Here is a 27,843-nt window from a genome sequence, read left to right as displayed (position 1 = left end):
ACTGTAAGAATAAGAATATTCTGTAGCCTTGAAACAGTTTTAAAGTGAAATCTAATATGTTCTGAACTATAGGGTGCTGATCTACTATTTAACTAAAGCTGAGCTCGAGAATGCCTAAGACAACTCTTAAAAATACACAGTATCAGGATTTCAGTCTTTGTACATTATTTTAATAAAAAACACACTGCTTTGTACAAATATACAGATCTCAAATTGTAATATTAAAACACAAAACGCAATAAAGGGCCTTTGTAAGTTTTCTTAACTGAGACAGACCTGTTAAATCTAGACATTTACAATTATTAAGACATAATGATGGCCGGGCACGGTGGCTCACGCCTGTAATCCTAGCACTCTGGGAGGCCGAGGTGGGCAGATTGCTGGAGGTCAGGAGTTCTAAACCAGCCTGAGTGAGACCCTATCTCTACCAAAAATAGAAAGAAATTAACTGACCAACTAAAAAAACATATACAAAAAATTAGCCAGGCGTGGTGGTGCATGACTGTAGTTCCAGCTACTCAGGATGCTGAGGCAGTAGGATCACTTGAGCCCAGGAGATTGAGGTTGCTGTGAGCTAGGCTGACGCCACAGTACTCACTCTAGCCTGGGCAACAAAGTGAGACTCTGTCTCAAAAAAAAAAAAAAAAAAAGACATAATGAGCAAAAGCAGCACAGATTTTCCAACCTCATGATTAATAAATTCCTCTGAAAATGGATGAAGGTATTATAATCATCAAAAAGGGAAACAGTGAGTTAGATGGACCTGCCTACGTTGTATAACATGAGTAAAAGACACAACAAGAGCTATAAGAAACTGTACTTAAATGTTAGAGGTAAAGGCAATATAGCTTTCTCAAACTCCTACCAATGATTAGATATCTGATATATAAACATTCTCAAATGTGAAAGAGTTTATAGTATGCAGTGATACTATAAACTGTTCCACAATGACAATTTTCCAATGTATTAATCTGATATATACTTTATACTGGAATGATCTATAAAGAAATAAATGAGAAATCCTAAAAAGAAATTATTAGCTCCAAGACAAATTACGTTAAAAGGTCTATGGAAAACAAAATTATGGAAAGGGAACCTTGGCTATATGCCAGTTTTTATTTCTAAGAGTAATTCTTGCATAAATAATATCTTGATGTCTTACAAAATAAAACAAAAACAACAAAAAAAATTAGCCCCACAAATCCAAGTTAGCAGAATACAGAGTAACAAAGTCAAAGCCAGTCTTGTCATCTGCACATTAATCTGAAAAATCAAACTGCATCTAAAAAATACTGCATCTGCTCTTGTGCAGAACTGATGATGATTACTTTCCAGCACATAAATGAAGAATCATTACACAGTGTTTTTTCTTTTTTAAGAAAGATATATATCAGGGAAACTCAACAAAATTACTCATGAAATTCCACAAAAGCTATAAGGCAGCCAAAAGTTGATGGCATTTAAGGACAGTAAAAGTCTGCATTCTTAATGCCCATTGATGGGCTTTGTGCCAATACTTTAAAAAAAAAAAAAAGCTTTTCATTGAAAATAGATGAAATGGTGAGGAAAGAAATACAATAGCATATCACATTTTAGCACAGAGCTACTATATTTGTATAAATCTATCATTAGTAAAAGTTATTTGTTGTTTTAAATGAAGTCTTGTCTAGGTATTAGGCTATAATCTAAATGTCGATAGCACCTACTTTCAACTCCTAAAATAAACAAAAAGAGCTTATGTGTCAAGATGAATTCTCTTTGGCCGTAATGGATACCATTTTCTTTGGGGGCAGTCTTTAGTTTGCTTCCTTTTCAATACAACATTGGAGGTTTTCCTGGAAGCAGTTTCTGTTGGTGTGGTTTCTATTTGTGCAATAAAGCTCTCAGATTTAGCATCTGGTTTCCTATAACAACTGGAAAAGACTTCTTGGTGGATCCTCTGAAGATGGACAACAGGCTGCATCTTTAAAACTTGGGAAAATCCGTCTCCTTGTTCAATTAATGCAGGCAAAGACTTAAAAAAACAAAACAGTAATAGTCAACATTAATCTCAGGTTGAAACACAAACACACAGAGATGGACACAACATTCTAGATTTTAATTCTTCAGCTCAAGGCTTATTCTGAGACCTAGCATTCTGGAGTCATAGATATTTGACTTTACCCTCAAAATACTAGTTTAAGCTGAGGAATTTTAACTAAAAGCTAGTACTAAAATGTATATTCTATTCCTATTCCTACAATGCCTGGTAGTAAAATAAAATTTCGGCAGAACAGGAGGTAAGAGTATTTCAGAGCTAAGGATTTAATGTCTGACATTCCGTATTTTAGAATAATGAGTATTTTAGAAATTTTAATTATCACAAGCATGGATCAGTACATCTTTCCTGTAAAGGACCACAGAGTAAATATTTTTAAGTTCTGGGGGTTTTACCTCTCTATCACAAAAACTCAACTCTGCTGTTGTAATGTGAATGAATGAACATGGCTGTGTTCCAGTGAAGTTTTACTTAAAAAACAAGGGCAGGCTGAATTTAAGTTTGGCTCACCATAGTTTGCCAACTCCTGATCAAAAACATGCTGTGAGAGAAGGATGACCACCAGAAAATCATGGAATCAATCCAAACCACAAATGAATGTTATAGAAAATTAACATCAGAACAGGGGAGATTCTGAAGGAGTTTCAAAATAATTTTCATATACTAGAAATCTAAATGTTTTTCTATCTATTTTCTAAGCAAATGTCAATAATATAAACAATTCTACTATAGTAATATTAAAACTCCCAAGTTGGAGACATAGTCTAATGAATAATGGTTAAGAGTACAGATTCTAGGCGGGGCGCGGTGGCTCATGCCTGTAATCCTAGAACTCTGGGAGGCCGAGGCGGGTGGATCACTCAAGGGCAGGAGTTCAAAACCAGCCTGAGCAAGAGCGAGACCCCGTCTCTACTATAAATAGAAAGAAATTAATTGGCCAACTAATATATATAGAAAAAATTAGCCGGGCATGGTGGCGCATGCCTGTAGTCCCAGCTACTCGGGAGGCTGAGGCAGAAGGATTACTTGAGCCCAGGAGTTTGAGGTTGCTGTGAGCTAGGCTGACGCCATGGCACTCACTATAGCCTGGGCAACAAGCGAGACTCTGTCTCAAAAAAAAAAAAAGACTGCTGAGAATTCCTGTCACAGCAGAATAAAATATATATGAATGTTGAAAGCAAATATCTAGCCATACATTTTGTCTATTTTATAACTTTTTAGTCTGTAGCTCTTACCTTCATGGCTTCACTGATCTCCTTAGCTATTGTTTCCCCTCTGCATTTCAAATTTTCCATGTGAGAGGCTGCAAAGAAATCACCAGACAGTATTTTAGGTGTTTGATCTAATAGCAAATCATAAAAGGCATGCAGGTGCTATCTGGACAAAAATCTGCTATGACTATTCACCTTGATCTTTCTTAGAATACTTTGCAATCTATTAAATTTATCTAGATAGATGAAAAGACTGTGATAACATTACAACAGTAGAGTAAAACTAAAAGCTATAAGGACAAAATGGCAGACAACATTCTATCGAGTAGTCATAACACTATGTGCCCCTAAAGGAAAGCCCAGTGTTCATTCTCTACATTACCTACCCCTGTGTTTAACACTTTTGAGCACTATCATCACATTTTAAATATAAGCTAATACTTAATTATTGTATTACTCTGAATTTTAGAAAAGTAAAACATATTTGAACTTAGAATATACAATCACATTGCATTAAAGCCATACCTAGATGTAATTTCTGAAAGAAAAAAAAAGTCTAGAATAGCTGGTTAGTAATATCAACTTCTCCTTCTTTACTTCTTTGATGCTCAAATTCATTTTATTTTCTTCCAATCTTTGTTATGAATGTTCATGGCTACTCCATAACGGGACTGCATATTCAATGATACAGAGGGATAAAAATCTTACTAAAATTCCAAACAAAACTGGAAATAAGAAGAATCATTCCATTATGAAATGATCTACATACTAGGGTTTTTTTTTTTTTTTTGAGACAAGGTCTCAAAAGTGGATTTGATGGATAACCTAAAGTGCTTGCCACATTAACAGGATCTTTACAGTTCTGTTATAATAGAAGAGAAAACAAAGCAAACAGAAAAATAAAGCAATTATCATTCCAAAAGGGGTGGAAGCTGTCTAAGAAAAAAAATATATTCATAATAATAATTACCTGACTCAGATTGATGAACATTTACATAGTCATAACAATAGAAACACTAAATACTAATTTTTTTTACAACGACTGAGATTAACATGAATCTGTTAGGTATAGATTATTCTTTTGAGAAACTTGGCTAGGAAAGGAAAAAGTTCAAAGAAGAGAAACACAGTGGCATGAAAGCTTTCCCCACCTATTATACCACAAACCCATCTCTACAGTAGTACAGATCAGCAAACATTCCCAATCTTATGTAATTTCAGCAACCCTGTGAGGCAAGCAAGTTTCCTCTTTTTATAAAGAAACAAGCTAAGAAATGTATCTAGACTTGAATAGAACTCACATCTCCTAGAATCCAAAGCACCACACTCTTCCACGTTCTACATGTACTTTCCAAAATATCACTTTGCCAGGAATTATAATCCTGTTTATATCATCGTAAGAATATGTTAACAAATGGTCAAAAATTAGCTCCAACATAATGAAAACCTCTTGAAATAAAAATAATTAAATAATTATGTCTGGTAAAGAATTAAAAATAGAAATCTAGAGTTAAATGTTTTAACTATTAACTTTACAGTATACCTTTCTTTTTCAGTTAAATGAATTAAGTCCTTTGCATTTAAAACTAAGTAGCATCAATACCTTTAGTAATAAAACCAAACAAAGATATTTTTTCCCCAAAGAGAAAGAAATTAGGCATGGTGGCAACTGCCTGTGGTCTCAGCTACTCAGCAGGCTGAGGCAGGAGGATTGCTTGAGCCCAGGGGTTCAAGGTTATAGTGAGCTATGACTGCACCACTGCACTTCAGCCTGGGCAACAGTGAGATCCTATCTCAAAAAAAAAAAAAAAAAAAAAAGAGAAAGGAGGGAAAAACACACACAGCTAAAAACGTTCACTAAATATGTGAATATGTTGTTTGTAAATACATCAAAAAGGTACTTTCCAACAATATCTGTTTACGAAATTTCAAAATATATAAACTTTTCACTCCCTCACTCAAGATTATTCTAAATGATTTTTTCACATTTTGTAACTAGTAAGAGCATTACAGAAACACCTGAAACACAAATACTTAACTTAAGAATGTCTTACATGCAGATGGCTGGTCCATGCCATACAGGAGATGGATGGGCCTCTTCCAGAAGGGTTCTCAATGCCTCCTCTCTAGAGCCTCATGGCACTATTTACTCTTCTCACCACAAACAATGGCCCTGAAGGATCCAGATCATTCCCCGTAAAATCCTACTTAAATGCTAGATAGTGGAATTAATATGCATCTGAAATATGATTTTCCTAATAATTTTCATCACAAACGTGTAGTATTTTGGCTCCACTGTAGGTTAAATAGGCCTTTAAAGGGTAGCCTAGAGACTGATTTATAATACCATTTATGAATTTTTTCCAGTGGAAAATGCATTTCCAATTCCAAAGCTCAGACTTCAATAGGAACTTTTAAAACATAACCATTTGGGAGTAGCTACCTGTATGTATTGTGGCAGTGGCTTAAGCAAGACAGAATTATTGGGAAAGAAGAGGAACTGCTGCTGAGTCCTCTACTTGTAGGGTCAGCAAAAGAACTGGAAGTATCATTAAGTTTACTGTAGACAAACTTAAAATAGCTCCTTGCCATCACTACATGTTTAGTGAAGGATAAGGAAAAAGAGGAGCCTTTTCAACTAATTTTGGAGGACTTTTTTTTAACAAAAGAAGACAATATGGAAGCAATTATTAGTTATACCGGTAGGATTACAAAAGGTTATAACTGGCAAATGAGAACCATATCTTATTGGTAGGTAGCTAATCAGTAGATTGCTACAAGGATATTTTTTTTTTAAGTTTGCTCCTAAAAATGTGGAAGTTAGGCACCCTTGGGGACACTGCCCTCCCTAGTCACTTGCTTTCTAAAACATAGGGAAATGAAAAAGTGGAAATGAAAGATTGAGTAATCAACCTGGTTTTGCTTTCGGGTCACTGCACTGACTAAACTAGGAAACATGAACTTCCAAAAGCCTGCCCAAATTCAGAAATTCAGCAAAAAATGGAATTAAGTGAATGTTTCCTTTCTATTTCCAATGTATTTATGAGTATGAACAAGCAAGCATGCACAGGATAGGATGTGTGGCTTGTACTGGTTTCCAAAGATGTGACTAAAGCCATACATTAGAACCATGAATTGGAAAGCAGCATCCCTGGCAAAAATGAAATGAAAAACTAGGCAGTGATATATGATTTTCTGGAAGATAATCCTTTGCTACAACTTAAAGATCAGCTGAACCTACCTGTTTGGTGGACATAACCCTTTGCACCCACTCCCTCCTTCAGTCCCTTGTTGTATCTCTCTTAGGGCACACTTTCAGACTCCTGGCCCTAAGCTTGTATTATCTGCCCTTAGCCAAGTCTCTGATTTGATCCTGTAATGCTCTTTCCCTCTATTCGCTCCACTATAGCCCCAGTGAGCTTTTGTTCCATGAATACTCAAGCTCATTCTTAAAAACTCTGTTCTATCTGTTCCCTCTGCTTGGAAAGTTCTTCCTCTTGATCATCACCAGATAAACGCCTTCCTGTTCTACCTCAGAAAATTGTTTCCTATCACCTAAATACATCACCCTAGCACTGATGTTACCAGTTTATTTTTATATTTATTACATTTCTTCTCCCACTAGAATATAAGCTACACAGAGCAAGAACTTTGTGTTGTTCATTACAGCCGCCACACTGAGAACCCTTCTGTCATATGGCAGACACTCAGTATGCATGACTGAATGGGTAGGTCAGTAATTGTCACTCACTATTTATTGAGCTGGTGCTATATGCTAGCTACATATGGCGCAAATATTATGTTGAAAAACTAATGGAGCTTTCAGTTTTGTGAAAAAGAGACCATAAATAAAGAAATAAAAATATTTATAGATTATAACAAGTGTTATTAAGGAAATAAACAGGTGTAATGATAGAGAACTGCAGACAGTCTATTTTAATTAGGGTAGTTAGGGAAGATCTTTCTGAGGAGGTAGCATTTAAATGAGAAAGAAAAACAGGGAAGATGTCAACCTTAGAAGAAGGGAGTGGAAGAAACATGCATGAACGTGAGGCACTTTCAAAGAACTAAAAGATGGACAGTGGGGCTACAGCAAAAAGGAAAGTATCTGAAATGAATCTGGAGAGGTAGGTAAGGGCCACATTATGTAAGCAAATGCTAAGAAATTTAAAGTTTAGTACGTATTTTTTTAATTGGAAAATTTTATGATTTTAAGCAGAGGAATGAAAATGTATTTATGTTTTTAAAAGTGTTCCAGGCTTCTAGTCAATTGGTCTTTGAAATTCACAAAACTCCCTTTTTCTAAATGTATCAGTGAATAAATTTAGAAAATTAAAATGACATATCCTGAAGCATATACAAAATAAACATTCCTATGAACCAGTAAAATGTATAAGAGAAAAAGTTTTAAGTCGGGCTAAATCTGCTGACCCCAGTGGTAGGCAGAAGTAGCCAGGAATTTGCCTCCTGCAAGATAAAAGGTGCTCAAAGTGCTCTAGAGGAACAGGAAATGGAAAGAGTCAGCTTCATTGTTGAAAACCAAGGGCTGAGATGGAGTTTTTCTACCTTGAAAAAGAGGCTGAAAAAAACTGCCAATAATTACTGCCAGGAGCCGAGGCTTACTTAAAGTTACACCAGAGTGATGGGAAGCAGATAATGCCTCAAAGCCTGGCCTGGACCAAGTTTCCCGCTGATTTCGTGGCTATCTAGTATGTTACAGTGGGATAAGGGTACTCTGCTGCCAATTCACGATGAGGTTCTGGCCTGGGGTTGTTTGAGGCCACATGGAAGCCAACCACAAAACTACTAAACTGGGAGGAGTGAAAGCAACAATAGGAAAATAAGCATATGAAAAATTCTAGGCAAGAAGCACTTACAAATAAAAAATCTAAACACATTAAGAAATTAAAACCATGAAAGACAGCCAAAATGTAAGGGAGAGGAACTTACTGCAGATGAAATTAAAACAGAGCAATCTGAAAAGGACTTTAAAATGTTTGAAAGCCTCCAATAGCTAAAGAAAATCATAACAGATATTACAAAAGAAAAATAAGGTATAAATAAAAACAGGAATAATACAAACAGAGAAGAAATAATAAAGAAGCAAAGTTGAAGAACTGGGATAAAGATTCTCTAGAAGATGGGAGTCCTCAGATAAAAAGTATATATGAAGATATTAGTGAAAGACAGGAGAAAAGGAAGCAAGCAAAACAATCCCACACAAAACCCAAAATGTATATAATCCCATTTAAATAAAATTGTCTCTATGTGTAAATAAGCATAAAGAATTTACCAGTGAAAATTATGGAGCTGAATTATATGTTGCACTGTTAAATGATAAAAAGAGTGACAGAATAAAATGTATTGTGAAATATTTATATACGTAAACTCAAAACTCCTCTGTGCCTACCTACTTGCATACAAATGAATTGATTAAGATCTAAAATTAGACATATCAAACTGTCAACAGTAGTTGCCTGTTTGAAGATGTGTGGGAGGAGAGGTTATAGTATATTTTCATTTTCATATATATGTCTATATATGATTATTTAAAATTTTACATTAAGCTTGCATTTGTTAAAAGCATGAAAACTAATTATAAAAAACAACATAATTTAAAATTTAATCACAGTTTAAAGTAAGGTTAGATATACGGCAGTTGACTTGGAGGATTTCTACCATACACTCAAGTTAGAAGAATAAATTGCAGCTAATTTGAACACATGGGTCAATTGTCTATAATATAAACTATGCCCCCAAAATGTCCAGGACATATGTATTTCTATATGATTATGTGAGTGAGAATATTGAATAAATGGATTTATACCAGGTTAATGTTGGTATCTGAAATGGGGAGCAGATGGAAAGAAAGAGAAGAAACCAAAAAGTAAAAAATAGAATACTATCCTTGGTTTTACAAAAAAGAATGTATAATATGATCCCATTTATATAAAAATAACATTTTTTTGCATAAATATTTCTTGAATGTATGTCAGATAATGATCTGGGGATACAGAAGTGGACATACCAAAGTTCTTGCCCATAGGGAGTTTACAATCTGGGGGGGATAAACAGAAATTATAAAATATCATTAAGTGGTAGACAAAAATAAAGCAGGTTAAGATGATAGCATATATATTCCTGATGCGTATGTGAAAAAAAAGAGAAAAAAATTAAAATATTTTTTAAAAGATTAAAAAAAGAAAAAAGAAAGAAGATGATAGCGTATGACCAAGGGAATCATAAAGGAATTTGACACAGGTTGTAAGGGAAAACCTCTCTGACCAGGTGACACTTTGAACAGAGAGCTGAACAAAGTGGGAGAGTCAGGCAGAAGGGAACACTGTTTCAGATAGAGGGAATAGCAGGTGTGAAAGCCATAGGGCCAGTGTGCACTTGATACATCCTGAAACAGCAAGAATGCTAGAGTGATGAGAGCACAGTGAGTGAGGGTGAGCAGTCAGCGACCAGAGTCAGAGATGAGATCACAGAATCGGCCAAGGACCAGATCACTGATGACCTCTCAGACCAAGGGAACTGTGATAGGGAGCCACTGCGGGGTTTTCAGCAGGAGGTGATATAATATTAATATGATTATATTTTAAAAGGAATCTTCTGGATGCTGTGCGAGAAGCGAGAAACAATCTGGAGGGAAGGAGACTGGTGAGGAAGCCACTGTGGTAGTTCTAAGAGAATCTGGTGACACGGATACAAGGAATAGAGGTGAATTAGGTGAGAAGTAGCTGGATTTGGAATATGTTTTCAAGGTAAAGGTAGCAAGATCTGCTGATTGATTGAGGGTGTAGGAATCAAGCACTATCATAATACTAGTCACCAGTCGTAAATATGCTTACAGTGGTTATCTCTGGGGTATGTGGTTTCATGTGATTTAAACTTGTTTCTTATGCTTTTAACATTTTTTTAGAATGTGCACGTATCATTTATATGATCAAGAAAAAGCAATCAGGATATTTTTAGTGTGAAAAGATTTTTTAAAAGTGCATGCCAAATACCATACTAGATAAATTAAAATAAACATCTGAACATGGTAAAACTGCAGAGCATTAAGAATACAAAGAAAATCTGAAAAGTCAGGAAAAAGAAAATAGAGTATCTAAAAAGCAATGGCAACTGGACTCTCAGGAAACTTCTCATCAACAATGAATGTCAGGCAGCCAGATTAGAAAGGAAAAAATAAAATATGTCTGTTTGTGGATAACATGATTTTTAATATATAAAATCCTTAAAAAATCCACTAAACAACTATTAGAACAAATGAATTCAGCATGGTTGCAAGGTACAAGATCAATTATACAAAAGTCAATTGTGTCTACACAGTAGCAAGGAATAAACCAAATAAAATTTTAAATACAATTCCATTTATAATCCTAAAAGATCAAAAGAATAAAACATTTAAGAATAAATATAATGGAAGTGCTAAAAACTAGAAAACACTGTTGAAAGAAAGCAAAGATGACCTAAATACACGAAAAGATATCATTATTCATGGATCAGAAAACTTAATAACAATACTCTCAAATTGATCTACAACTTCAACATAATTTCTACCAAAATCTCAGCTAACTTCTTTGCAGAAATTGACAACCTAATCCTAAAATTCATATGGAAATTAAACAAACATAAAAGAGCCAAAACAATCTTGAAAAAGGATAAAGTTGGAGGATTCACACTTTCTAATTTCAAAACTTACTACAAAGCTGTAATAAAGACAGTGTAGTGGTAGCCTAAGGACAGACATATAGATCAATGAAATAGAACTCAAGAGTCCAGAAATTAACTGCTCATTATAATCAACTGATTTCTGATAAAGGTTCCAACACCACTCAACTCTTTTCAACAAATGGTGCTAAAACAACTGGATATAAACATACTAAAGAATGAAGCTGGACTCTTACATAATACCATATATAAAAACTAACTCAAAAAAAAAAAAACAACTAACTCAAGATGGATCAAAGCCCTAAATATAAGAGTTAAAACTATAAAAACTCTTAGGGGAGAGCATAAGCATACATCTTTATACCTTTATATTAGATAATGGTTTCTTAGATATGATTCTAAAAGCATAAGCAACCAAAGGAAAAAAAATAGATGAACTGGACTTCGTCAAATTTTCAACTTTTGTGCTTCTCTTCAAAGAACACCATCAAGAAAGTGAGAATGGGGAGAGGGCTTCAAGATGGCTAACTAAAGGCACCCAGCACTCGCCTCCTCCACAAAGAAGGACCAAAACAGTGAGTAGATAATCACATATGGAATAAAGCATCTAAGAAAGAACACTGGAGCTCAGCAGGGCAGTGACAGGGAACATCTGAGGCATGGAAAGAAAGGGAAGTGAGGCAGTTGGCCTGGCGAGGATCAGCTGTGAGCCAGGAGAGGCTTCCCAGTGTAGGAAAGGGTAAGTGAGAGATCCCTAGCAGTTCATATTCCCACAGTGGACTCCTACAATCCTAGACATTGGAGAGCCCTTAAGTCCTCAAGGCCCTGAGACTAGTATAGGGAGCTGCCTGGAGTCTGCACAATGGCAGTTCCAGAGAGGTAATCCGTGCTCGGTCCCACATCCCCACCCCCACCGAGAACAAGAAGCTGTAGCATGGTGCCATTTTGAGAGTTCAACCAGCCCCTGCATCTCCACATCCCTGGAGCCCGCTGACATCGCCCCATGTACACCTGGAGGGCTGCAGTGGCATGGCGCCAGCTGAATTCAGTGGTGTGACCCAGTCCTTAGCACTCTAGCCCACACAGTGTCCTGCACCCCAAAGAATGGGTGGTGCAGTGCACTGGGGAGGCTGTCCTCAGGACAGAGGGAACCAAAGCATGTACTCCCCAGACCCTGAGAGCCACCTGCCTGGGGCTGCTGCCACTAACAGCAACTCCACCCCGACCCAGCAGCAGGGCCACCACATACTGGCAAACACCTTCAGTGTGCCTGAGACTGGCTTGCCCACATGCTGTCCCAGGGGCCTGATAATCAACCCACCCCATCTGTTGCAGTAGGTAGCATATACCATCAGGAGGCTTGACAACAGACCTAGACTGCCTGTCACCAGCACTCAATCATGCTATCCAAGAGCCCAAGAATCAACCTGCCCTGCCAGCTACCTTCTGATATACACACACACCATCAGAGGCCTAACAACAAGCCCAGCCCACCTGCCACTGGCGCTCAAGAACACTGTCTGAGTGCCTGGGAATAGCCCTGCCCTGCCCACCACAGCCAGTGCACCCCAATAGGGGGCCTGAGGACAGGGCTGCCCTGCCTGACACAATCCCACTCTCTCAGTAACCAAATGTGCTGTCTGGGGGACCGAGAATCAAGCCATACTGTCTGTCATTGTGGGCACATGCACACAACCATCAGGAGCCCTGACAACAGTCCCAGTCTGCCAGTACCTGAGCACACTATCCAGGGGCCAAAGGATCGCCCTGTCCACCACCACTGGCCAGCATCCATACATTCCTCCCCAGGGCCTAAGGATGGGCCTGCCCAGCCTGCCAATGACACCACTGCTGGGACCCACCTGCACATGCCACCTGGGGGCCTGGGGACTAGCCAACCCAGCCCATTGCTGCCACGGCTGGCACCAGTGCATTCTGCCTGGCAGCCTGAGGGCTGACCTACCATTGCTAACTGCCATGGCCGACACCATGCACGCTGCCAAGGGACCTGAGGACCCACCCACCCAGCTCAACTGTATCACTGCCAGCACCTGAACAAGCCACCTGGAGGCCTAAGAATTGTGTGCATGGACCCACTAATACTCAGGCCTATGTATGCTGCTCAGGGGACCAAGGATGGGCACAGTTGGCCTGCTAGTGCCACCACTGGAGCCCAGAAACTGGCCTGCCTGGAGTCCCCGACCCCAGCAAAGCCTCACCACAGCCAAGAACAACCACAGCCTAAGCCACAGAGGAAATCACAGACACTTCTGACACTGATTACAGACAAAGAAATCATACCATACTACTGTATGCACCCATAATCAAAGCTAAAGCACCCTACCCAACCAACACTACAGACACATCTACAGGAAAAAGTCTTTCCCTATGAAAGCCAATCAAAAAATTAGAAGAAGCAGTTGTTATACCAGATGCACAGATATCAATGTTAAGATACAAGAAACATGAAAAAGCAAGGAAACATGACACCTAAAAAAGAATATAATAACTCTTTAGCAACAGATTCTAATGGAAAAAGAAATCTGTGAAATGCCTGAGAAAGAAATTAAAATAATGATATTGAAGATCAATGATATACAAGAGAACACAAACAACCAAAAGAAATAGAAAAAGAATCATGATCCGAATGAGAAATGTGATAGACAGATATCATTAAAAAGAACCAAACAGAAATCCCACAACTGAAGAATTCAGTGAATTAAATAAAAAATACAATCAAGAGTTTCAACAACAGCCTAGGGTCAAGCAGAAGAGTGAATTTCTGAACTTGAAGACAAGTCTTTTGAAATGACCCAGACTAAAAAAGAATGAAGAAAGCCTGCATGACATATGGAAACCATAAAGTGACCAAATATTTTAATGAATTTTGGATGTTCTAGAAGGAGAAGGGATGGGCAAAGGCAAACAAAAATCTATTTAACAAAATAATAGCTGAAAACTTCTTAAGTCTTGAAATAGATATAGGAATATAGATATAAGAAGCTCAAAATTCCCCAAACAGATTGAACCCCAAAAGGTTCAAGGTACATTACAGTCAAACTGTCAAAAGTCAGAAAGAATTCTAAAAATGGCAAGACGCCAGGCACAGTGGCTCACGCCTGTAATCCTAGCACCTTGGGAGGCTGAGGCAAGAGCACTTGAGCCCAGGAGTTTGAGATTGCAGCGAGCTATGATCTTGCCACTGTCTTCATGTCCAGGCAACAAAGCGAGACCCTGTCTCTAAAATAAATAATAAATAAATAAAAACAGCAAGAGAAAAAGCATCAAGTTACATAGAAGAGAAACTCCTTTTAGACTAACAACAGCCAGATCTTTATAGGCCAGGAGAGAATAGGATAATATATCTAAAGCACTGAAAGAAAAAATAAAACCTACCGGGCAAGAATACTATACCCACAAAATCTATCCTTCAAAAATGAAGAAGAAATAAAGTCTTTCCCAGACAAGCAAAAACTGACAGAATTTATTACCACTAGACTAGCCCTCCAAGAAATGCTTGAGAGTCCTACATCTGGAAGCAAAAGCATGGTATTTACTATCACAAAAACTGTTGAAAGTATAAAACTCACTGGTAGAGCAACACACAAACAAGAAAGAGAAAGACTCAAATGTCACCAGAAACCACCAAACAGAAAACCACCAAACCACAATGATAAACAATAACGGAGAAAGAAAGGAAGAAAAGGATATACAAAACAACCAGAAATGGATTAATAAAATGACAGGAATAGCCTTCACATATAAATAATAACCTAAAATATAAATGGATTATATTACCTACTTATCAGACACAGAAAAGCTGAATGGATGTTTTTTTTTTAAATGACCCAGCTATATATGCTGCCTACAAGAAGCTTACTTCACCTATAACGACACATACAGACTGAAAGTGAAGGAACAGAAAAAGATATGCCACACAAACAGAAACCAAAAGTGAGCAGGAGTAGCTATACTCAAGTCAGATAAAACAGACTTTTAAGTCAAAAACACTAAAAAGAAACAAAGAAAGCCATTATATAATGATAAAGGGATCAATTAAGCAAGAGGATATAATAATTATAAATATGTATGTACCCAACAGTGGAGCACCCAGATATATAAAGCAAATATTATGATCTAAAGGGAGAGATGGACTCCAATACAATAACAGTTGGGACTACTACATCCCACTCTCAGGACTGGACAGAATATCTAGACAGAAATACAAAGAAACAATGGATTCAAACTGCACTTTAGGCCACATGGATCACAGACTTTGATGGAACATTTCACACAACTACTGCAGAATGCACATTCTTCTCACTAGCACAGGAATGTTCTCCAGGACAGATCATATATTAGTCCACAAAACAAGTCTCAATGAATTTTTAAAAAATCAAAATCATATCAACTATGTTCTCATACCACAATAAAACTAGATATCAGTAACAAGAAAAACTTTGGAAACCATATGTGTACATGGAAATTAAACAACATGCTCCTGGATAACCACTGAGCCAATAAAGAAATTAAGAAGGAAATTAAAATATTTCTTGAAACAAATGAACATGGAAACACAATATACCAAAACCTATGGATATAGCAAAAGCAGGAGTAAAAGGGAATTTTATAGCAATAAACACCTACATCAAAAAAGTAGAAAGACATCATATAAACAATCTAATGTGAGGTAGTGAAGTATACGTAATTCACACATCTCTTTACCTCGGGAGCCATGAGAACTATTTTTCAAGTTGCATACTGTGTTTCCCTGAAAATAAGACAGGGTCTTTCTTATATTTATTTTTCCTCAAGAAGACACCCTACAGCTTGTTTTCAGGGGATGTGCTATTTTTTTTTTTAAGTACGGTACAACAACCTACATTTATTCAAATATAGTTAAGTCGTCTTCTTCTGGAACATCATCATAACTCTCCAAACCCCGAATTCCATCCTGAATTTCTTGAGGCTCTATTTCCTTTAGAACCATTGGCCCCAATCTCTCATGTCGAGCAATAAAGCTCTCATGGGGCAGATGAGAAGGGCTGCTTGTCTTTTTTACCATTCCGCAACGAAATGCATGGGTTGTGCAGATATGCTGCCTAGCCACGTCCATCACTAGGTCTTATTTTTGGGGTAGAGCTTATACTGCGCAAATGCTTAGAAATCCTGCTAGGGCTTATTTTATAGGTAGGTCTTATTTTTGGGGAAACACAATATTACAGAAAACAACAACAAAATAAAGTTTTCATTAAACTAGAAAGAATCATTTTGTTTTTGAAATTTTTATTCTATTTTTATAATAAAACACCATGGCCCCAAGGAAAATATTGTTTTCTAGTGTCATAGTCAATGTGTTAAATATATATTTCTGCAAAGAAGATATACAAATGGACACTAAGCACATGAAAAGATGGTCAATGCCATTACTCATCAGAAAAATGCAATTCAAAATCACAATGAGACACCACCAGGATGGCTATAATCAAAAAGGCATTCATCTTCTACAGTTGTCTTAATAAAAAAAAAAGAAAAAAAAAAAAAGGCAATAACAAGAGCTGGTAAGGATGTGGAGAATTAGAACTTTTATACACTGCTGGTAGGAACGTAAACTAAAAAGTTGCAGAATGATATGATCAGTATGATACGATTTATATAAAAATTTAAAAACAAACGCCATATATTATTTATGGACCCATAGCTATAAAGTTAAGCATAAAAACATGGATAGGAAGGATTCACACAGCCCGAGGATCACGGTTATACTTCTGAGCTAAAAGAAAGTGGAATGGAATGGTGAAGGGCACAAAGAAAGTTTCAACCTATCTGTATGTTTTAGCTGCTAAAAAGGTCTGAAGCCAGTAAGATAAATGTGAATAGCCCTTAAACATGGATGATAAATACAAAGATGTTCACTATGTTATATTCCATATTTGCTATATGTTTGAAATATTTCAAAGGATAAAAAACAATCACTCTGCCTATGTATAATGAGATGGAATACAGCAAGAGTGAAACAGGAAGACCAATATTATAAGGTATACTACTGTAAATGGGATGCAACTTATAACAGGGTTATCGTTATGTAGCATCTCCATAAACTAATACTTACACGTTGTTTTAGTTATAGTTTACACAGCCCCTTATCTGATTTGGTTTATACTACAACCTTGATAAGTAGGCAGGACATTCTGTAATGTTTAATGGCAGAGCTGGAATTCACACCTAAAGCATCAGGTTCCAAATCTAGAATTCGCCGTTTTACCACTAAAGAAACTAAGGCTTAAAGAAGTCAAGTGACTTTTTGGCCAAGGATACAAAGTTAATAGCTACACATTAACTTCGCTATCTTTAAGGAACTGATGCTATTCTGAGCTTATAAACATTATATAAATGAATAACAAATATCTCAAAATTTATCCAAAACATAGATTCTAATTCTTTTGCTTACTTTGGAAGTCAGAATTATATGATACATTAGATTCTTCCACTAATACCACATAATCAGAATGATAGGAGTAAAATCATGTACAAAGAATTATTTACATTTTCCCTCCTAAGATAAAAAGGTAACCAAGTTTCTTTAGAGAGAAATGAACTGTATCTAAAAAGTAATACTTGAATATATTATGATACCACAAGTTTCAATTACCATTTTTGTTATTCAAAACCAAAACAAGTATACGTCAACCACTGCATTTTGGCAACTACCTCTTTTTAGTGAACCATGACAATTTATTAAGTGTTAGGTCAATTTTAATGTCAAACATTGTGAGTGATGTGATTTTTAACCAACTTCGGGGTAGCTTTATGCTTGTATTTCCTCCTCTCAGTTGATCCCATTGCCTTAGGAGATTCGGGAAGGAGCAGGGACATGGTAAAAAGTAGTTCAGAATTCAACAAAGGTCAGGTACTCAGAGCTGTAAGTATACATATCCCATACAAATAAATCAAGAGTTTAACTGTTCTTTTGTAATTTGCATTTTTGAGTATCAAAGGCAAATTTCAAAGATTCTCTTAGGAAAACTATTATAAATTTTAAAATGTGAGAACAGAGCCACTTAAAAATATATATGAGCCATGTTTTTAGCAATGCCAGTTCTGTTGCTGATTTAACATAAGTCTGTATCAATTGTATTTCTCTATGTTTTAGGGAATGCATCTAAATGGAAGCGGAACTGAGTTCAAAGGCATAATAAATGTACTTACCTATTCTTAAATTCAATATTAAAATTTTCATTGTATTTTATTTCCTAAACAACTAGAAACCAAAGAAAGTTACTGCATTGGGGAGTAACACTATGAGAATATGCTTTAATATTATAACTTTGTAATGCAAAGAATGGTATAATAGCAGTTAGAGACAGGAGGGTATTAGAATAGAACTTAGAGATGGGTATGTGTTATAATATTCTAGGTCAGGACAGAGCTTTATACAAGTTCAGATTCCTAGGTCCTATCCCTGGAAACTGAGTCAATAGATACAGAGCAAGTTCTCATAATTCTAGGTGAACAGCTAAGTATGGATGACAGGCAGGAAGTTAAAGCATCAGAGGGAAGATACTCTTGATGCTGACCCTTTTAGAAGAGTATAAGGAAGTCATGAAAATTACACGCTGATGCTTCATTTTCATCATAAATGAACACTGACTCACCTGGATCAGGGTCATATTTCAGGTCCAATGGATGTACAACAGGATGGTACTGCTTCTAAACAGAACACAAATTAAACAGATTTAATTTAATCACTTGATGCCTCATATAAACATTTTCTTCAGCTAACGTAGGCAAATATACTATGCTGTCAGTAGTATCATTCTTTTGGGGGAGGGGAAAAATAAGACCAAACTAAGTTTGAACTATACCTTTTACAGTACTGCCACCTACTGCATATACTAAGGAACAGCATCATAAAAAAGTATAATCAGAAAAAGCATCAAGCAAATTAAAAGCGCAAAGACTAAATGCTTGTGTTTAAAGTGCAGGGTAGTCTCCAAACTTTGAATGGACTGTGTTTCAAAAGTTTATTTAGGACAAGTGTTATGAACTCAAAATTCATATTTCAGCCCGAACAAGAGCGAGACCCCACCTCTACAAAGAAAACAGAAAGATTAACCAAGTGTGGTGGCCCACACCTGTGGTTCCAGCTAGTTGGGAGGCTGAGGTAGGAGGATCGTTTGAGCCCAGAAGTCTGAGGTTGCAGTGAGCTATGATGACACCACTGCACTCTAGCCTGGGTGACAGAGCGAGACGCTGTCTCAACAATAACGAAAATTTGTATTTCCACAAAAATTCCACTCTAAAAAGTAGCCTGGCACCACCACCACACTAAAGGCTATACTTCACTGGAGGGACAATGCCATTACTAGCAAACCTCCTCCCTACCCTACCCAATGGAAGATTAGGTCTTATGGACCTCATCTTTGTTTTTTATTTATTCCAGTCCTAAAAATCTGAAAAGATGGGACTGTGATATGATTGGTCATTGATATCTATAGTAATTATAAGTAAGAAGCAAGTCTATGGCTCTGCCTATCTAAAAAGCTCAGGTTGAAGGAGCTGACTTCCTGGTCTTGTGACACAAATGGTCATGATTTTTAGAGCAGAACAAATCATACACAATTAATAAAGCAAATTTCAGTATCATGAACAGGTATTCAAACCATCTTTATCATCAGTTTAACTAAAAGATCTTTCAAAACATACTAATAAGTGCAAATAATGTGTCAAACACAGACGACAAATAGAAAGAAAAGGGTTAAAACATAAATTTCCTTTTCCATCCTGGTCTCAGGATCATAATGTCATTGTCAGTCTTCCATCTCCAATTTCGATTTTAATATCAGCTATATTCAAAACTAGTATGACTAAAACAGGAAAAAGTCTTATAAGAGACAATACTAACTGAGGCAGGAAAGAAAAAGACAACAAAATGTCACATATCTCTATGTGGATCTTATACTTCAACTTTTTTCATTGCGGTAAAATATACATAACATTTTAAAGGCAAACCATCTTACCAGAATTTCTTGTTTTGTTTTTATGGTTTTGATGACACATTCCAGGATCTTTCTGGGATACTGCTTACGTTTTGTGGCTGTATCTACTATGATTTCATCAAACTGATCTTCGAGTACTTTGATGTCAGAATCTATTTCAGGGAAAAAAAGTATATCTAAAAAGTTTCTTAAAACTCATTGCTTATATCCTATATGAAAATGTTATACACACTAAATTTAGAAAACATGAACTAATTAAGGAAAACACATAAAGCATGTTCATAGATGCCTCTACTTTTGTGATTAATTTACTCATCGGACAATCAATTATTGAGTATCTATGGAAGCTAGGTCTAAACCAGAGAAATACAAAGATGAGCACAACATGATCCCTACTCTCTAAGAGTTCACAGTTCACTGGAAGAAAAAGATAACTACAAGGCAACCTGATAAATGCAATAGAGGTATGAACAGAATGTTATCAGGACAAAGAAAAATGAAACACTTTGCCTGAGAAATTTAAGACTTCAAAGAAGTAACACTTGAGTTTGAAATATAAGCATAAATCTAATGGATATAAAATGGTAGAGAAGGCCGGGCGCGGTGGCTCACGCCTGTAATCCTAGCACTCTGGGAGGCCGAGGCAGGCGGATTACTTGAGTTAAGGAGTTCAAAACCAGCCTGAGCAAGAATGAGACCCTGTCTCTACTATAAATAGAAACAAATTAATTGGCCAACTAATATATATAGAAAAAATTAGCCGGGCATGGTGGTGCATGCCTGTAGTCCCAGCTACTTGGGAGGCTGAGGCAGCAGGATTGCTTGAGCCCAGGAGTTTGAGGTTGCTGTGAGCTAGGCTAACGCCACAGCACTCACTCTAGCCTGGGCAACAAAGCGAGACTCTGTCTCAAAAAAAAAAAAAAAAAAATAGGTAGAGAAAAAAATAATAGGGAGAAGCATTTTAGGCAAAAGAAACAGTATTTGAAAGATCATAGAGTCCTTAGGCAACAGAGAAAAGTTCTAAATGGCGGCAGAATAAAGTAAAGGAAAAAAGGATGATTAACTAGGCTACTTCTTTTTCAGACAAGGTCTCACTCTGTCACCTGGGCTAGAGTGCAGTGGTGCCATCATAGCTCACTGCAACTTCAAACTCCTGGGCTCAAGTGATCCTCCTGCCTCAGCCTCCCAAGTAGCTGGGAGTATAAGAGCACATTACCACACCTGGCTAATTTTTCTATTTTTTCATGAGTTAGGGTCTTGCTCTTGCTCAGGCTGGTCTCGAACTACTAGACTCAAGCAGTCCTCCTACCTTGGCCTCTCAGAGTGCTAGGATAACAGGCATGAGCCACTGTGCCTGGCTGGGTATTTAATATCAGGGATGAAAACAAGTTTTGACCTTATTATGTGCTGAACCAAAGCAGTGACAGTAGCAGTGACTGGAGTAGCTAGATCTGAAATAGTACTCAAGTAGATAGATGGTAAAAAAAATGAAAGATATGGTGAGTTTAGAGTTTTTTTTCATTTAGCTAAATCTATTTTATCAGATGTTTTTCTAAGCCTTCAGCTTAACTAGTCTATATCATATGTGTTCTACTGTGTTAAAGTCTATGCTAGAAACGGATCTATTTATTTTATTAAGCAGAAGCTTTATTGGGAAGAAGTCTGAAACATTTTATATATATATTTGTTTTTTAGAGACAGGGTCTCAGTGTCACCTAGGCTAGAGTGCAGTGGTGTGATCATAGGTCACTGTAACCTCCAACTCCTGGGCTCAAGTGATCCTCCTGCCTCAGCCTCCCAACTAGCTGGGACTACAGATGTGTGCCACCACACCTGGCTACTTTGTAATGTTTTTTGAGAGATGGGGTCTCACTATGTTGCCAAGGCTGGTCCCAAACTCCTGGCCTTAAGTGATCCTCCCACCTTGGCCTCCCAAAGTGCTGGGATTATAGTTATGAGCCACAACACCCAGCAACATTTTTTGAAACATTTTGAGAAAGTGCTGATACATACCAGCATATACATGCATACCAAGTAAAGATTAATGAAGTATATTAATGAGATATGGTGTTTCATTCATGTTATAAATATTCACTGAAGCCAACTAAATTGCTTCTTTAGAGGGTATAATAACAGATAGTTATTTTTACTTTGAATACTCATTCAAATGAGCAGCCCTTTCTAAATTTTAATTTATCCATTAACAAAGTTAATGGATTAATTCTTCTCAGTAGCCTGAGAAGAATAATGTACTATATCACAATCAGCTAAAAAAAATTTTTAAAAATCTCCCAGCTATATCTTTTTTTTTTTTTTTCCTGTAGGGAGGAAAATGGTTTCTTAGCGCCACCTAATGATAAAGCTGCAAAATCGAGATGTATAAACAAATGTGAACAGGAAAGAATTACTCAATGACATAAATATTTAATGGATGCCTACCATGTGCCAAATTAAGAGTTGAGAACATAAGATGAGAAAAACAGAGATAGTACCTTCTCTCAAGAAACTTACAGTTCAGGCCAGGCGCAGTGGCTCACGCCTGTAATCCTAGCACTCTGGGAGGCCGAGGTGGGAGGATAGCTCAAGATCAGGAATTCCAAACCAGCCTGAGCAAGAGCGAGACCCTGTCTGTACTAAAAATAAAAAGAAATTAATTGGCCAACTAAAAACACATATAGAAAAAAATTAGCCGGGCATGGTGGCGCATGCCTGTAGTCCCAGCTGCTTGGGAGGCTGAGGCAGGATTGCTTGAGCCCAGGAGTTTGAGGTTGCTGTGAGCTAGGCTGACACTATGGCACTCTAGCCCAGGCAAGAACGTGAGACTCTGTCTCAAAAAAAAAAAAACTTAAAAAAAAAAAAAAGAGAAAGAAACTTACATTTCAAATCTTAAATTTGCCTGGTTCAGCCTCCTGGTGTCAAGTCTTTTCAGAGTAGTTACAGAGGGAGGAGGGAGAGGTTTGTTTCACTTTTATATTCATTCATTCATTCTTTTGTTGGTTCACTCATTTACACAATGACCTTGTGTGCCGCACTTGGAAATCTCAGTTAACAAAACACAAAAATCTCTGCCCTTATGAAGCTTATTACTTATTGCTTATATGTATTGGATCAGAAACAAATCCTATTAATTCTATCTTCCAAATATCTCTTGAACCTTTTTCTCTCCTATTGTCTGGGGCAGGACTTCACCATCTTTTGCTGTACTATTACAATGACCTCCCAAAGATCTGACTTCCTTGAATTTCTTCCTTCTCCAATCCATCCCACACACAGCTAGCAGTAAGCTTTCAAAAACACAAACCTTTTCACGTAATTCTACTTTAAAACTCTTCATTGGTTTTCCACTGCCAACAGAATAGCCTTCAAAGCTCTTCATGATCTGGCCTCAACTTATTTTTCTGGCCGCATCTGCCATTAGTTTTCATGATTCACTTCTGACATTTTCCAAACCTATCACTCCTTTGTGCCTTTGCACATGCTGTTTTATTTCAAATGTTCTTCCTACCTCTTATCTAGCACACTCTCACTATAATATAATTTAACATAATGCAAATTTAATATAATATAATATTATAATAATATAATTTAATTTAACAAAACCCTACTGTGTTAAGTCTTCTCCCACTTTCCAAAGAGTGTAGTAATTCCTTGTCCATTTCCATGAACAATGAGTTCCTACATGGTAAGGACCAGGTTTTTTCATCTATTTCCTAGCATTTGGCATAGGGCCTGGCATTTAACAGGTACTCATGAATAAGATAAACATGTAATATTCTCAATTATCTCCCCTCAAAGTCATGAAGGGAAAAAGGGGCAAAGGACAACACTTCCCCCAGGATACTAGTCTATTGGAAAATACATTTCTTAATCCATAAATTGATGAATGACATTACTATAGCAGCCTGAGGCCAAAGGAAATTCCAAAGTAACTTAATAGAACAAGTCAGATAAGGACAGTGAAAAGCTGTACAGTTGAAAGTATTCCTAGGTGATGCTAAGGACTGGACAGTTAAGTCTTCTAGGCAAAATATTATCTTAATGTTGAGAATAAAAATTATAACCACAGAGGGTTGCTTGGTGGGCTTAGAATCAACTTAAAGGTATAACTGGATAATCTGAACTTCAAGCAATGACACTGAGCTATGCTGGTCAGATCCAAATAATATCACTATGGAGACAGACAAGCTACTCTGGCCCTCTTGTCAGGGTAGCCCTTCTCGGGACATTGCTGTATATGCACTGGGAAATCCTGCCTCTCTTCCCACACTTACCATTCCTTTTCCACTAAATTTTTTCCTCCCTAAACTAATTATCTTTCTATTAAAACCTTGATTTCTTTATATGTCAATACCATTAGTTAGGGTACAATAAAGTCTGCTTTGGACCAAGAAAATAATACTCTGTCTTTTTAAGGAGCTTTCTACAACTATGTGACCTTATGTTTTACATAGTACAGTTTAACTTCATGCTTAATATTCTGTGTTTATATTAAACATAGCATAGTTTAACTTCACACTTATAAAGGCATTTCACTATCTGCTCTAAGGATCACTTACAAAAATACAACTTGCTTTATAAGTAATTACATGAATTCTTTGGGCCTGTTTCTTCATCTGAGGATAATTCTACAGTATTTTCCAATAAACTATTAACAAAGGTACTTTTGAAGATTAATCAGATGAAAGTCCTGTTTAAAATTCCAGATAGCATATATGAAGGACTAAAGTACCTACTGTGTTTGCCTCAGATTATGACTTCAATAGTCTGCTATATTAGTTTTCTCTTTTTATTCCCCTAGTAAAGAATTTTTTTTAAAAGAAGTGACATTGAAAACAGGCATTTAAAAACAGCATTCAAAACATTAACTGCAAAAATAACGCAGAAATTAATGACATAAGGAAAAAGTCACATACCCATAAAACAATTATCTGAAGCTTCCTGCCATGCTTGTCCATTAATGCTGACATTCTCTTGCACAGCTGATTCAAAAGTCTGCAATAAATTCACAGCATTCAAGTCACCAAAAATAATTTTAAACTGAATTCAAACATTTTGGCAAAACAACAATCTCAAATTTTTGACAGAGGATATAAAGAAAAGTAGTAGACTAGTCTATTATCCCCCCCCCCCTTTTTTTTTGGAGACAGAGTCTCTCTGTGTGTTGCCTGGACTAGAGTGCAGTAGCATCATCTTAGCTCACTGCAACCTTGAACTCCTGGGCTCAAGCGATCCTCCTGCCTCAGCCTCCCAAGTAGCTGGGACTACAGGCACACAACACAACACCTGGCTAATTTTTCTGTTTTTAGTGGAGATAGGGGTCTCACTCTTACACAGGCTGGTCTTGAACTTCTGCGCTCAAGCAATCCTCCTGCCTTGGCCTCCCAGAGTGCTAGGATTACAGGCATGAGCCACCATGTCCCGGGTCCATTAAATTTTTAAATATACATTAGCTATTACCCAACAGTTTCACTTCTAGCAATGTATCCTAAAGGACTATTCTCATAAAAACATAAAGAGGATGTACTCGGAATATTCATTTCAACACTGTTGGAAATAATGAAAATTTGTGGGAAAAAACCTAAATTCAAAATTAGGAAAAGAGTTAAATAATATATCCATCCCACACATTACTTTAAAAGGATAAAGATTGGGCCAGGTGTGGTGGCTCACGCCTATAATCCTAGTACTCTGGGAGGCTGAGGCGGAGGATTGCTCAAGGTCAGGAGTTCGAAACCAGGCTGAGCAAGAGCGAGAACCCATCTCTACTATAAATAGAAAGAAATTAATTGGCCAACTAATATATATAGAAAAACATTAGCTGGGCATGGTGGCACATGCCTGTAGTCCCAGCTACTTGGGAGGCTGAGGCAGTAGGATTGCTGGAGCCCAGGAGTTTGAGGTTGCTGTGAGCTAGGCTGACGCCATGGCCCTCACTCTAGCCTGGGCAACAAAGCGAGGCTCTGTCTCAAAACAAACAAACAAACAAACAAACAAACAAACACACAAAAATAAATAAAAGGATAAAGATTATCTCTACATAACACTGACAAGTAATAGTCAAAAATATATTTGGTTAAATGAAAGAAAAATGCAGATTGAGGGATGGGGAAGTAGAATTCAAAGAGGACTTATGCTTTATGCTATTTTTTGAATTTTTTACAATAAGCATGCATTTTGTAACATTTGTATAATTAAAAATAAGCATAAACTAAATGACTGATAAGTACATATTCTACACTTTAAAGCTTTTATAAAGTAAAACATTTACTTCATGTATGGACTTTCAAGGATTATCTGAGAATACAAATTGTCTTTGTAATATTCATTGCAGAGTCTTACCAATACTATTTTTAAAGAATATATGCCACTGTTATCATGCAGTTTTAGATAAAGAGATACATCCGTATAGTTAAAGCTTCCATGTTATTTAAAATAAAACACAAGCGAATTTCCTTGGTGGTCTATATCCTCAAACCTTTATCTTCAAATTGCTTTACTGTCCCATTTAACGGAATATAGTAGCTTATGCCAAGTTCCTTTTTCTGTAGGGTAACTAAATGTTTAAGCACCTTAGCACTTTGTAGGATCAGACAAATTCTAAGACCATGATTAGCAACAAGTCTCCCCCAAAACTACTAAATTTCCTGAGCTATGTTTTTATTTTTGTCTTGCTTGCAAGGAGGGAATAGGACATAAAAGCCACTGTATACAAAACCAGAATACAGAATAACAACCCATGCAGTACTTCATTTTTCTTCCACTTAATCTTTATTTTTACTGTTTGCACTGTGGTCATTTACACTCACAATTGTGCTGCATAAAAGCTTCTAATCTTCTCCTTCTACAAATAAACAGATTGTGTGTTTCCTTATGACAGGCACCAACCCTTCTATTTCTTGTGCTCCCAAGAAATTATCATCTTAAGGGCTTTTGCAAAGTATTTGAGAAAGGAAGGGGAAATGTGTTGCAAGGGCCACTGTGTGATTTTAGAAGTTTATAACAAAGAAACCTTCTTTTATCTATTTTAGACTTATAAGGAAAATGTTTTCACTCTGTTTTCGGGATGTTCTAAAATGGGCAAAAGGAAAGGAGAATTCCACATAATATGTATGCCTGCACTGTCCCACAGGGAAGCTATTAATACTAGCCACTTTCTGGTTACTGAGCACTTAATGTGGCTAGTTCCAAAGATGTACTGTAAATATTAATCTAAGACACCAGATTTAAAAATCTTAGTATGAACAAAAGAATGTAAAATATTCATTTGTGTTATACGTTAAAATATTTTGGATTTATTGGGTTAAACAAAATGGTTTATTTCAATTAATTCCACCAGTTTCTTTTAATTTGAAATTACACAAATTATGCAAAATAACATAAATCTTAAGCTTGCCTTGTATTTTCACTGGACTGCGCTGGTCTAAGTAATTAATAATACCCAGCTGAAATTAGCATCTATTTCGTTCTCCCCTCGCGCGTTTTTCGGGTCGCTGCTACAGTAGCCTGGGGCACCTTTAATTCTGCCGAAGCCTGGCGTAGGGTATTTCTGAGCCCTGAGACCCGCGGTGTGGGGTGAGGGGGTAATAAATAAAGAAGCGGCTAACTGGGCGCGTACCCACTGCGCATCTCGCAGCGCGAGTTCCCGAATCTCCTCCGGCAGAGCGTCCCCGAGCCTTTGAACAAATTCCCCGCAGAGTTGTAGCATTTCCGTCACAGCCCGCTTCGAGGTGCAGCGCACCCGAAAGTCCTCTCGGGGGATGGCAGGGACCAAGGCCTGGTTGTCTGTCCCGGCAACTACCTCCCCGTCCCACGGAGGGTCAAGGACCACCAACTCAGGAGCCCCCGCCATTTTTCCAGTTTGAACCGTGGGCGGGGGACTCTGGGAGCGGAAGCGCGCGTTCCCACTGGTGGAAGA

At 37.1% G+C, this 27,843-nt stretch overlaps 1 protein-coding gene across 1 annotated transcript; it reads right to left on the bottom strand.

Moving 5' to 3' along the window:
* Positions 1–1,085: 1,085 nt before the first annotated feature.
* Positions 1,086–27,830, bottom strand: NSL1 (NSL1 component of MIS12 kinetochore complex). The gene is made up of 6 exons (XM_012781649.2): positions 27,544–27,830; positions 24,842–24,920; positions 19,950–20,080; positions 18,585–18,639; positions 3,274–3,341; positions 1,086–2,014 (listed from the first exon to the last, which is right to left on the bottom strand). Exons 1-6 carry the CDS (start codon positions 27,775–27,777, stop codon positions 1,736–1,738), a joined length of 846 nt encoding a protein of 281 aa, XP_012637103.2. The 5' UTR covers positions 27,778–27,830; the 3' UTR covers positions 1,086–1,735.
* Between the last annotated feature and the right edge of the window lie 13 nt (positions 27,831–27,843).

Source organism: Microcebus murinus, chromosome 23 (assembly GCF_040939455.1).
Source record: "Microcebus murinus isolate Inina chromosome 23, M.murinus_Inina_mat1.0, whole genome shotgun sequence".
Lineage (NCBI taxonomy): Eukaryota > Metazoa > Chordata > Mammalia > Primates > Cheirogaleidae > Microcebus > Microcebus murinus.
Note: the sequence above shows the minus strand (reverse complement) of the source record. Positions and strands in the feature narration are given on the sequence as shown.

Excerpts from the sequence above, each read along its gene's own strand:
- NSL1 (XM_012781649.2), bottom strand. The coding sequence starts at position 27,777 with ATGGCGGGGGCTCCTGAGTTGGTGGTCCTTGACCCTCCGTGGGACGGG. Across the intron at positions 24,921-27,543 it reads CGCTGCGAGATGCGCAGTGG|ACTTTTGAATCAGCTGTGCA; the intron begins GTACGCGCCCAG and ends AATTTATTGCAG. Across the intron at positions 2,015-3,273 it reads AGATCAGTGAAGCCATGAAG|TCTTTGCCTGCATTAATTGA; the intron begins GTAAGAGCTACA and ends TGTTTTTTTAAG.